At 40.0% G+C, this 12751-nt stretch overlaps 1 protein-coding gene across 1 annotated transcript; it reads right to left on the reverse strand.

Annotated features, from left to right (window-relative positions):
• LOC135464099 (galactoside alpha-(1,2)-fucosyltransferase 2-like) lies at window positions 1-3986 on the reverse strand. The gene is made up of 2 exons (XM_064741590.1): window positions 3870-3986; window positions 1-1598 (listed from the first exon to the last, which is right to left on the reverse strand). Exons 1-2 carry the CDS (start codon window positions 3943-3945, stop codon window positions 529-531), a joined length of 1146 nt encoding a protein of 381 aa, XP_064597660.1. The 5' UTR covers window positions 3946-3986; the 3' UTR covers window positions 1-528.
• Window positions 3987-12751: the final 8765 nt, after the last annotated feature.

Consider the following 12751-nt stretch of genomic DNA (forward strand, 5'->3'; position numbering starts at 1 on the left):
TTATTTATTTTTTTATTTGCTGTTTTACACCGTAGGCCTACTCAAAAACATTTCTCATATACGACGGCGGCCAGTATTTTGGTGGAAGGGAAACCAAAGAAAGTCCGGGAGAAAATTATGTTTTTTTAACTTTTTGTCGGAGCTCGGAGCATACCTTGCCACTAGCAGTATGGTCCATAAAGTCCACTTTACAATTCGAACATTTGACTGCATCTAATTCAAAAGGAAAAAATCTGAAAAAAGTAAACATATTTTAGGCACAGTTTGTAGCTGCATTTCTGTTGATGCTGACTACATGTTTGCTCTCTAAAGATGTGTAAGTACAAATGTGCACGCCCACAATGACTTGGGCATCACTGGCAGACAGACTGTGCTCGGCACCACTTATACACGTGTTGCACAAATTACAAAATTTGTGTACTGCTGGTAGACAAAATTATGTATATGTGCATTTTTGCCACAATATTGTGTACCAAGTGTACTTTTTTAGGCTATGCGGTCTTTTCCTTTGACGTGAATAGGCCTATGTTACTCCATGCCGATCCACTGAGGAAGGACCCAGTCTGCTAACGTGTTGTTGTGGTGTTTGGCAATGTACGATCCAGGTTGAAACAAGTGCTTGTAATATACAGTGGTGCCATTGACCAACCAGGCCACCCACCAGCTATATGTGCCCACTGTCATCAAGGTATGGTTACAGCGGCTCAGCACGGCCATGTCTACCTCCGGCCGATCAGAACTCACAAACACCGAGATCCCTGACGGCAACACCTTCTTCACCCAGGCCTGGTCGTCCGAGGAGACGACGAAGATGACGTTGTTGTTGTAGCGATTGAGGAAGAAACGGTAGCCATTTTGTAAGTATTCTTCACTGGCTACTCTGTGACCCATTTTGATAGTTTGTTTATGATGGGCCTTGTCCCCCCTCCTGACATGGACCGCCACGAAGACTGGTCTTTCCGCCCCACGGGGTTCTCCCACCCTCATGCTTCCTTGGTCTTTCAGTAGGGTGGAGGAATTCCACTTTGTCGCAGGAAAAATCACTGAGTCCCAGACGGACTGGGCCTTACTTACAATGCTTGGACGAAATCGAAACTGTGTGCGAATCTCATTCTCATAGCCCGTGAAATATTTCCAAGATTGTAGAGAACAGCAAACAAAAATGTCCTTATCACACGGGATTTCCAGTAATTTTGGATCATAGGCAGATGCAAATCGCTCATAGCGGATGCCTTGTTTAGCCTTTGTTACATTCACAATCGTATCTGCATGCACCTCAAAGATGTCAAACAGCTTGCTGTGAGATGGCAGAACAAGAGTCATTCCCAATCGGCGAGAAATGCCGAGCGTGGCGGCGTATCCAAACATAATGTTTCCCAGCCTTCCCCCTCCTGGAGGAAGCAAACGCCCTGGTACAGGTCCGCACTTTTTCGCAATACGAGGGGCCTGACTAGGAACCAAGAATGGCACCTTTTCAACCGAGAGACCTCGTAAGTAAGGAACTGACCATGCTGAAGGTCGCTTCCCTTGCTCCTCCCCTCCCGATAAAAGTAAATTAAAAGCCAGGTATGACGCAATCAGTAAGATAGGCAAGATATCTGAAAGACACGAAAAATTTACGAAATGTTTTATATTTCTACACCATTGTGTCGGCAGAAATAGGTAAAAGAAAAATGCAGTGAGGCTACAATTACTCAAGACGTTGTGTTGTCATCATCTTTAACATAAAAACATATTGCAGTAATGGGAAAGGGAGGGAAGGGAGGAGCCTCGTCACATATATCAAACGGTAAGAAATGGATAGACGTAAATGACAAATTAAGGAATTCTGTCAACTGTTAAACTCGTATATTTATTTATTTATTTGATTGAAGTTTTGTGCCGTACTCAAGAATATTTCACTTATACCAGGGCGGTCAACATTATGGTGGAAGGAAATCGGGTAGAGCCCAAGGGAAACCCATAACCATCTGCAGGTTGAGAACAGATTTTCCCACGCACGACCGGATGGGTAGATAGTCTGAGCTGGACTTGAACTTACGGCATTAGTGAGAAGCTCTAGGCTCGCCTGCTACCCCCCTCGGCCACGGAGGTTCCTATGCTCATATAAGAGTGGTTAAGACGTTTACCTCTGAATCGTGTGGAATTCATGTATGGCCAAATCACATTTTAGAGAGGGATTTGTGCGTTATCAGATAACGACAGGCCTTCACGTTTTATAGCCCTATAATAGTAAAAAAAAAATTGTCTCACGGAACAACTTCCGTCTTTTCTAACATGATTACAAAAAGCTCTGGAGTGCTCCTATAAGAAGACCTCAGATCGAGTGGACAGAAGATATATTTGATGTGAAGAAAGTAAAGTAAATGGACAGAAGACATATTTCATCAAAAAAGACAAATCGAGAGGACAGATGATATATTCTATAAGAAGCCTAACTGGGTAAACAGAATATATATATTCTATAAGAAGAAGACAAATTGAGTGGACAGAAGATATATTCTTTTCTATAAGAAGTCAAATCGCGTGGACAGACGATATATTCTATGAGAAGCCAAACTTGGTAGGCAGAAAATATATTCTATAAGAAGAACACAAATCGAGTGGACAGAAGATATATTCTATAAGAAGATGACAAATTGGGTGGACAGAAGATATATTCGATAAGAAAATGACAAATTGGGTGGACAGAAGATATATTCGATAAGAAAATGACAAATTGAGTGGACAGAAGGTATATTCCATGAGAAGATGACAAATTGGGTGGACAGAAGATCTATTCGATAAGAAAAAGACAAATTGAGTGGACAGAAGGTATATTCCATGAGAAGATGACAAATTGGGTGGACAGAAGATCTATTCGATAAGAAAAAGACAAATTGAGTGGACAGAAGGTATATTCGATAAGGAGAAGACGAATTGGGAGGACAAAAGGTATATTCGATAAGGAGAAGATAAATTGAGTGGACAGAAGAAAATATATTTTATAAGAAGACAAATCAAGGGGACAGAAGATATATTCTATAAAAAGACAATTTAAGTTGACAGAAGATTAATTCTGTAAGAAGACAAACTGAGTGGACAGAAGATATATTTTATACGAAAGCATATGGGACTATGGAAAAGATTGCCATTTACCTTGTCAGTTTCCAAGTGCACATAAGCAAATTGCAATGCTTCAAAAGTAGTTCTTTTTGCCAAAAATTACACAGGTGGATTATTCGCAGACAATCACTGTGACGGATTAAATCCCATCACACTTCCAGATGCTAAGGGCATTGGATAATTGAACTGATAACTACCAAGGGAGGTAAACCCTTAGACCGACAAGGAACTGATGCATTACTAAAACAGCTCATGTTATAAACGTCAAATGTGAAAAAGTTGCTTAATAAAGATCATTGACTTATTTCGAGCAGTCCAGTTACCGGCTCAAACTATAAAGATGACAACCTTCCTATAAATGAGGCATTATTGGGCTCAGCGTTAAATACTAATATATAAACAAATAAATACCTAAACTATAGAAGACATTCCAATATCCCGACCCTTCGCTTCATCAAAATGTACAAAGTCCCTCGATGTTCTGCTTTTTGGTTTTATCTTTTAACTTTGCTGGATCCATACTTTAATGGACTGGTTCGTTCTCAAAATTTCGTCCAAAGTTGTTTATGACTTTTTCAGCCGTAATTTTGTTGACAAACATACAGACAGAGAGACAGACAAAGACGGGCAAAATATAAGCTTGGGTGGATAATTTACTGTTATCGGTTCTGTTACTGGGTTCATATATAGACCTGTTGGATTGGACGTGAATAAAACAAAACAAAGGTAATAAATAAATAAATGACTCCAACAATTAAACTTACTTAGTAGACCTTTTGGTGTACATGGAGCGGCAGTCCGTTTTCTAAACCACACAGAAAATCGTAACTTTGGTAACATTGTTCCAGTTAGTAAAACAAAAGATCGAAGCTATGTCTCTGTCGCACACGGTGGCTTCAATAGGCAGAGTGACTCCGGTAAAACTCTTTCTTGATCCGCGGCATAAGATTGAAGAGTCATAAAAATCACACAAAAAAAACACTCGAGCGAGACTGTGTTCCATGTGGTAGGCAGATAAAAGGCGGGTTATCGATTTAAGCCATGAAATAAAAATGTGTAATTTTGTATAATATTGACACGGATCGTTACTGTATAGTACATTGACCCTTTGTTTCTTTTTGAAGTTTTCTTGCTTTTTTCCTGGTTTTGGATTTCACCGCGGGGAAGAAACTATGATCTGGGTGTGGACCGTGATACCAGAGACGCATTCTGGAGCGATGAGCCTGTCAACTCTCACGTGAGTATCACGTTGTTTAATTCCAAATCACGTTTTCACTGTCTATGTATTAAATCTTAAGTATTTTTTTCCATTGTTTTTCCACAAAAATGTTTCATAATGTTGTATGATGTCATCATCTCACATAATGAGGAAATGCTGACGTGTATACTAGCCAGCAAAAGCTTCTGAAATATAGTTCAAATGCACACAAATCATTTTTCCTCGGGGCTTCGACCCACGACAAGCGTATAAAAGAAGTGGTTGTGATAACCATGGAAAATTCTGGTTTTGCTTACCGTCGAACTCAAGAATTTTTCACTCATACGATGGTAGCCAGTGTTATAGGCATAAGAAATGGGGATGCCAGGGATAAACTACCGACAGATTACTGCACGTGACTACGATTTTCTTAACAAGAGTGACCTAATTACAAAGTCAAAATGTTAAGTCTCGGTCTCGCATATCGCCATGGTAGCATGTGACTACCATTTTCTTACCAACAGCGACCTAATTACAAAGTCAAAATGTTATGTCTCGGTCTCGCATATCGCCATGGTAGCACGTGACTACCATTTTCTTACCAAGAGCGACCTAATTACAAAGTTAAAATGTTAAGTCTCGATCTCGCATATCGCCATGGTACACGTGACTACCATTTTCTTACCAACAGTGACCTAATTACTAAGTCAAAATGATGAATGTCGATCTCGCTTATCGCCATGGTAGCACGTGGTTACTGTTTCCTTATCAACACTGACTAATCACAAAGTAAAAATGATAAATCTCCATATCCTTTGTCGCCACGTGAGTACCATTTTGTTACAAACCATTACATAAGCACAAAGTCAAAATATTTAATCTCTTACTGATGGTTTCGTTTGCTTTTATATCGACAGATGGAAGACTACAGTCGGAAGAACATACCAAAAACAGGATTTCATAAGATATTTCTGTGAACGCGGATTTTTACACATATAGCAGTTCTCTGTTCATTCGAATTTTGTTTTTTCGATCAGTCCGTGGAACGTGGCCATTACGTAACACATTTACGATCAATGATGAGGAACAATATAATGTCAAATGGATCGATTCCAGACTAACACGGTACTTACTCAACAATCTAATCAATAAACAATTGCGTATTCCGTTATCGATCTCCTGTCAGGCCGACAGGGTTCGCACGCCTCCTCGAAATCCTGAAAAGTCCTGGATTTTTTTTAAGTTTTGAAAAGTCCTTAACAGTCCTTAAATTCGCATATGAACTCATGAAAAGTCCTGGAAAAAATAAAATCTGCAGAAACAAATTTTCAGTTTAATGCGATGGAAAGCGCTCTTAAAAATAAAGCCAACAAATCTGCTGAAACTCGAATGAAATCTTCCGTTTGACACGCTGTGGGATTTTCCATTACAAAACACGTGCGTTTTGCGACATAAATTATCTCCCTTGTTACAGCTACCGTAAACCGGCAAATTTCATCAGCCGATCTGCCGCCCTCCGAGATACATGTAAAGCTGGTATATTACGGGGGAGTGCGATGAATGGACGGAAGAGCTTAATCGGGCCATGTGCTAGCCATGCGTGACGATAAACACTGCTAAATAGAACAACAATGCCGCTGGGCAAATGTTTATTCAGTGATCGGTGGCTTCAATATCCCCACTACAAAGACTGGCTTAGAAAGGGGCGGGATAAACACAGTGCTAGATGTATGTTGTGTATGAAAGACTTTGATGTATCAAACATGGGCGAAACTGCTCTCCGAAGCCACAGCAAAGGTCAAAAACATTCACAACTCGTGAGGCAAAACGAGGCGTCAAGCGGATTATCAATTCGTGACTTCTTTACCCAGAGCGAGAAAGATGCACCCAACTCTGATGCAAGTTCAACTACATCAAAGAAATCCTAATTGACGGACTTTGTCACTCGTAGTGACTGTTTGAAAGCGGAAATAATTTGGGCCCTTAAGGTTATCAAATCCCACTATTCTTTTAAGTCGTGCTCTGACAGCCACGACGTTTTAGTGGAGATATTCCCGGACTCAGAAATAGCCAAACAATTTTCCTGCGGTGAAAGAAAATGCAGCTACTTGTGTAACTTCGGAATTGCTCCTTACTTCAGAGAACTACTGAAAACTCAAGTCCGTAAGGAAAAAGCATATGTACTTTCATTTGACGAAAGCATGAACTCCAAGACAAAAAATAAACAGATGGACCTGCATATAAGAATTTGGAGAAGCAATGGACAGGTAGGCCCTAAATAATTTCGAAGTTTTTAAAAAATTTAATCTAAATAAATTTAAGAAGGCCGAATCTGTATAGCCATTGTCTCTATTTTTATTTTACACTCTATATGCTAAATAGGCCTATGTCGTTTGATATAAATTTGATGTGTTACATGATTTAGCCTAGGTGTACTATAAATAAGGAGAGGTCGGAATCCTGATCCATATTTTAAGGCAATCTGAATTTTTGGTCAAAATGTGATAAAAAAAATATTTGGAATTATATGAGGCCTAATTTTGTACATTTATTAATAAATTAAAATAACTTAGATTATACACTGACTTCAGATTTAATTAGGTTTAAGACATTTTGACATTTCTGCTCTGTGATGTATGGTATGTCCTATAGCTAAAAACATTAATTAAAGCTCATAGATTAGATATTGTTGTGTTGTTATGGCTAGCACATGCATGACTTATAAATAACACAACAAATATCTGTATACTATACTATACTACTGTGTTTATAATTAGTTGATGCTACACTGTAATGCAAATTAATTCAATGAGTGATATATAATTTGTTATTTCCAGGTGTCAACACGATACTATGACTCGGCGTTCATGGGCCATGCAACAGCAGAAGATTTGGTGGAACATTTTTCAAAGATCACAGAAGGGCTTGATTTGAAGAAGCTATTGCAAGTATCAATGGATGGACCAAATGTCAACTGGAAATTTTATAGATTGATGCAAGATAAACTGTCCACAGTTGATAATACTTCACTTCTTAACATTGGCAGTTGTGGACTTCACATTGTTCGTGGTGCATTTCATGATGGATCTGTTTGTTCTACCTGGCCAGTTCAGAAACTTCTACAGAGCCTTTATAGACTGTTCAATGACACACCTGCCAGAAGAGATGATTTTCTGAATGCAACAGGCTCGGACATATTTCCATTAGAATTTTGTGCACATCATTGGGTGGAAAATGTAAATGTGATTGATAGGGCTTTAAGTGTGTATCCTTCTATAAAAGTGTTTGTAGAGAAAGTTAAGAACAAAGTTGTCCCAAGTCCAAACACTGTGTCCCTTGAAAACGTTGTATCTTGCACTCAAGACAAGCTCATTGTTGTAAAGTTGCACGTATTTTCTTCTATTGCCAAACAATTATCTACATTTCTAATTAACTATGAAACTGATAAGCCAATGGTGCCATTCCTAGCCGATGACCTTTTCAGATTACTTTCAGCTCTAATGAGGTGATTTGTGAAAACAGACTCTTTGACTAATGCTTCAACCATAAGTAAACTATTGCAGCTAGACCCAAAAGACAAGAAAATTCACAAGACCTACAACAAGATTGATTTAGGGTTTGCTGCTGAAGCCGAGTTGAAAAAAATCCAGGCAACTACATGTAGCACATCAAAAGTGAGTGACCGAGAAGTGATGGAACTAAGAACACAATGCAAGGATTTTCTTGTGAAGACAACAGCTGAGATCATGGAGAAGTGTCCCCTGAAATATTCACTGACGAGATACTTGGCCTGTCTCGACCCAAGGAAGCTCGCCACATCAAAGCAAGAGTGCTTGGATAAAATGAAACTACTGCTAACTAAAATGGTGGAAGCAAACAAAGTAATGGGAGGGATATCGGAGTGTGATGATATATTAGTTCAATTTGAGGACTTCATTAACACAACAGTTGTGGGTCACCACTCGCAATTCGAATCGTTTAAGCCGTACGATTCCAGACTGGATTTGCTTTTCCATCAGACCATTGGTACAAAGGAGTGCTTTAAGAAGCTCTTGGCCATTGTCAGAGACATTCTCCTAATTTCTCATGGCCAAGCATCTGTCGAACGGGGCTTTTCAGTTAACCGTCAGATAGAGGTTGAAAATCTTCTTGAAGAGTCCCTTGTTTCACAGCGTATAACCTGTGATCACATTGAATCAGTGGGTGGAATAACCAAGGTAGACATCAGTAAACAATTGCTTCTTCTTCCGGAGCAGCCAGGCAGAAGTATATGACACACTTAGAAAATCAGAGAACAGAGAAAGAAAACGAGGAAGATCGTAAAAAAAGAAAAGCATTTCTTGATGAGGTTGAATCCCTAAAAACAAAAAAACACGGATCGAGAAAGACATATTAGAATTAGAGCGATCAGCTGACAAATATTCTGAGAAGGCTGAAACAACGAGCCAGCTAACTTTCATTGCCAAATCAAATAGCCTACGTAGAACTGCCAAACAAAAGAAAGAAGAACTGAATGCTCTCTGTACTGAACTAGATGAGAAAGTAAATGAACTTAAGGGATGACTAAATTTCTTATCTTTTCTCTTGTTGACATGACTTTACCAACAGAAATAGTCAGTTATCTTGAACAGTGAAAATGTGCCTCAGTAAAGTTTTGAAATTTATTCTTGGTGTGGTTTGTTTTATAAATTCTCACAGTTTGTATACAGGGACATGTCCAGAGATTTGCGGGGTGGGGGACGTTGTATTCAATAAATGTATTCTGGAATAATTAAGAATTTGAGCTCCCAAACCAGTGAACAGTATTGAAATAGCCATGGATATGTCCCTGGTATATGTTGTACATGTATGTACCTAGCCAATTAGCTCAGTCATGTGATCATCTGATTTCAGTAAGTTTTATTGCTATGAAATAGTCTTGTTTTATCAGTCAGATAGTCACAAATCTGCAAACTGTAGTGGGTTCAAATATAGTCTTGGTTTACAATTTTCATTGTTTCTCACCTTAATTTTTCATTAGCTTTGGTGACTAAGTGATTAAAAGTGCTTGCAGATCTCCTTGCGCCAGACAACTTTTGCTTAAAATCATTTTTATTAGCCTTTCACCACTTCAATTGCATAAACAAATGTTCATCGCTAGTGAAGGAATTGTTTATAATTCTCCGAAGTTCAGTGGTTCTCTCCAGCTCCCAATCCAGTAAGCCCCATAGGCTGCTAAGAAAGTGAAAGATTCTCAAGTACTAGCTTTAATAAACTCCACTCATCAGGCTATGGATTTCCACTGCTCTTATCTTATCAGTGACGAGTCGGACAACCCTCATCCAGCGGGAGTCCCATTATACTGATACCGAGAATAACCGGTACTGTACATGTTCGGTTGACAAATGTAGCAGCTTGTGTGTTCAAAAGGCATGAATCACACCCTGCCCGTCAACCGGAAATAGTGGAAACTCCTGGAAAATCACTGCAAAAAGTCCTGAAATGTCCTGGAATTTCCTGGAGTGATGCCAAAACTTATTATGCTTTTATAGCATAATTACCGTGTTATATTCACCGTGGGGGTGTTTGTTGTGTAACCCGTCAAATAACTCGGTATGAAACAAGGCTCAGCCGTATCGGGTTACACAACAAAGACCATGGCGAAGGCGTTAAAGTCCATTCTACCACAAAAAGGAGTAAAATGAAGCAAAAAAAAAAAACCGGCACATTTCATTCTGCCATTCTCTTTCACTCCCTCTGCAGAGACCATACATATTAGACCAATCAACCACAAGTCTGGGCCTTTGCGATGAGGTACCTGCAGATCTTCCTCTCACAAAAGGTGGCACTAGTGACACAGAACTTGCATGTCACAAGTCTTGTTGTGCGACGCAAAACATGTTGCGCGTTGCGCTTTCATCTGTGATGTATTTGGTCGACCCACAGTGACGTCACCCTCATGACGCTGCAGTGAAATGTCCAGCACCACTCAAAGACGTTCCACTTCGGACTTCTGCCAGTATCCCATTGACCTAGATATTTTAAGGCTGCGCGTGTATGACGTCGTTTTTTATTGTTGTGTGACGTAGACATGTAAAAGTATACTGTACATGTATTATTACGTTATACCGACGAGCTCAGATTGTCCGTCTGGAAACAAATGTTTCTTTTACTACGTCATGCTGTCTGGGTGTAAAATATAAGAAATGTAAAAACAAAGGCGATATCTGTAAACTTTGCGAAATAACACTTTTATCACTGAAAGAAATTCCTATAGTTCACCTGTATATAAATCATGAAGGCAATCAAATAAGTAAGCAAACTCACTCTTATTTTTTTTTGTAGAAATAAACATCGTGAAATGATACTACGCGTCATGGCCGGTGTGTTGCGTGACACACTCGATGTTTTTCAGAAGGTCATCTCTATTTAATACGTATATTTGCACACGGCTCCCTACTGACAGCGAGGCATAGAATTTCCTAGTACAATCATTGTGTCGATTTAATATAATATGTGTTATTTGTTACGGATTAACTTCTGCAATAATAGAATGAATTCTTGCATCATTCAAACAACCCAGGCTTTCTGTTTAACTTTAACACCATATTGTCTTGAGAGTATCACTCGAATACTAATCGCGGACTACGTGGCCGAGTGGCTTGAGTGCCAGCTCGGTGCATTAACCCGGAGCCTCTCACCAGTGGGGTGGCTGTATTTGGAACTAATCCTGTTCATGGTTATATACAGTCCTCCGCTTTTATCCCCCACTCGACGGTGGACTGTGAATTTGGAGATACTGCCGCTCTAAATCTTTGTGGCGCCTTGGTGACAATAAGCGAACTGCGGCGACCACGTCGCCTTTGGCACAGTCTAACGATTGGTGAAGACCACATAGGTCTCCCTTCAGTATAGTGTGCATATCTGCACGTCACATGTGGGAAAGTTCGTCAGAAACATGCCAGGGATCGGTGGTTTAACCTGGGCACTCTGGTTTCCTTCACCCATAAAAATGAGCGCCATGATATAAGTGAATTTTTATGTATGTGTATGTGTTCAACAACAATTAAATGAACAATTAAATCAAAGTCAGCCCTTGAAACCACGTGCGTTTATACAGAATTTGACCCGGTTAGATCTGCTCTCTTTTACCGTGCCGTGTGGCTGTCTTCCCACACGATTCAGGTTTGTGGAGCAATCCTGAATAAACGGTTTATAGCCTGTCAAAGAGCAGCCAACAAATACAGCTGACGACTTACCGATGCCATCAAGATGCCGTGGCAAGGTTTTACTTGGTGTTTCGTTGTAGGTAAGAGCTTTTTACACCTTAAAGGTGGATTTTGATTTTGTAAAATTTTTCAGTTAAATGACGACGAGTGGGGGGGGAGGGCGGGGGGATTACATGTGTATACCTTTACTGTTTTTTTGTGGCAGGGCGAGTCCATGCCGCCAAAGTTATTTATATTTTAATCAAATAGCTATTCAAAGATGATGAATACGTGCCACAAGGCGTTTGTTTTTCTTTCCACAATTTGCTCCAAACGATACATTTCAACATCGTTAGACATTCCACTCTAAACAGTTATATAAGAGAATTGGCCCGGGGATAGGGGTAGGCTGTGGGTGAATCAATGACCCACGAGCTTGTCACCAATGCGGTCACTGTGTTCCAGTCCTCCGTTGAATATCTCGTTGTTATTTAGTTGTTACAATTAATTTAGCCGTTGCATGGATCGTGCATAAGCGGTTGTAAGCACTTAACTGTTAAAAGCTAAAAAAAAAAAAAGGAAAATACTCGCCCTGTCTTATTATTTAGTGGCAAATCCAACCTGCTGACTATCTTTCCGGTCGTTCGTGGGGGGGTCTTCCAGGAACATGTGAATGGTCCGTGGGTTTCCCCCCGGTTTCCTACCACTATTATGCTGGACGTCGTCGTATAGGTGACACATTCTTGACTACGACCCAGAACACCAGTCAAATAAATAAATAATAAGAACTGGGGGTGGGGGGGGGGGGACACGGGAATGAACGGCAAATTTCACAACTTGGATCGTCGTCATATGACTGAAAAATTGTTAAGCACGATGTTAAAACCCCATGCAAGCACTCACTCACTTACTCGCTCATTCACAACTTGGACCTGAGTAAAATTAAAACTGTAACTTGTAAATTTAGACGTACACTGGCGTCTCTGTGTGTCAGACGTTAATTACCTCCGCGCACTAAAGAGGCTATATTTTGTCAGCATTTATATGTCTGTCTCTCTACCTCTGTACGTGTTTTTGTCTCTCCGCCAGCAACTTCACGGGATAAGTCGTGCAGGGATTTCTGGATGAAATTTTGTGCACAGGTTGGCATTAATAGGGCTATAAGGACGAATATAGTACATTTTGGTGGCGATACGAGTGGGGATTCGGATCTAGGAAGTTTTAACACCATTCTTCACCAATGACCAAAGGGCAGATACTT

The sequence above is a fragment of the Liolophura sinensis genome, chromosome 3, assembly GCF_032854445.1.
Source record: "Liolophura sinensis isolate JHLJ2023 chromosome 3, CUHK_Ljap_v2, whole genome shotgun sequence".
NCBI classification, from domain to species: Eukaryota; Metazoa; Mollusca; class Polyplacophora; order Chitonida; family Chitonidae; genus Liolophura; species Liolophura sinensis.

What these genes read in the sequence shown, in the direction of transcription:
- LOC135464099 (XM_064741590.1), bottom strand. Translation starts at nt 3,945, where the DNA reads ATGTTACCAAAGTTACGATTTTCTGTGTGGTTTAGAAAACGGACTGCC. An exon ending in TACACCAAAAGGTCTACTAA is followed by an intron (nt 1,599 to 3,869) that starts GTAAGTTTAATT and finishes CGTGTCTTTCAG; the next exon opens with ATATCTTGCCTATCTTACTG.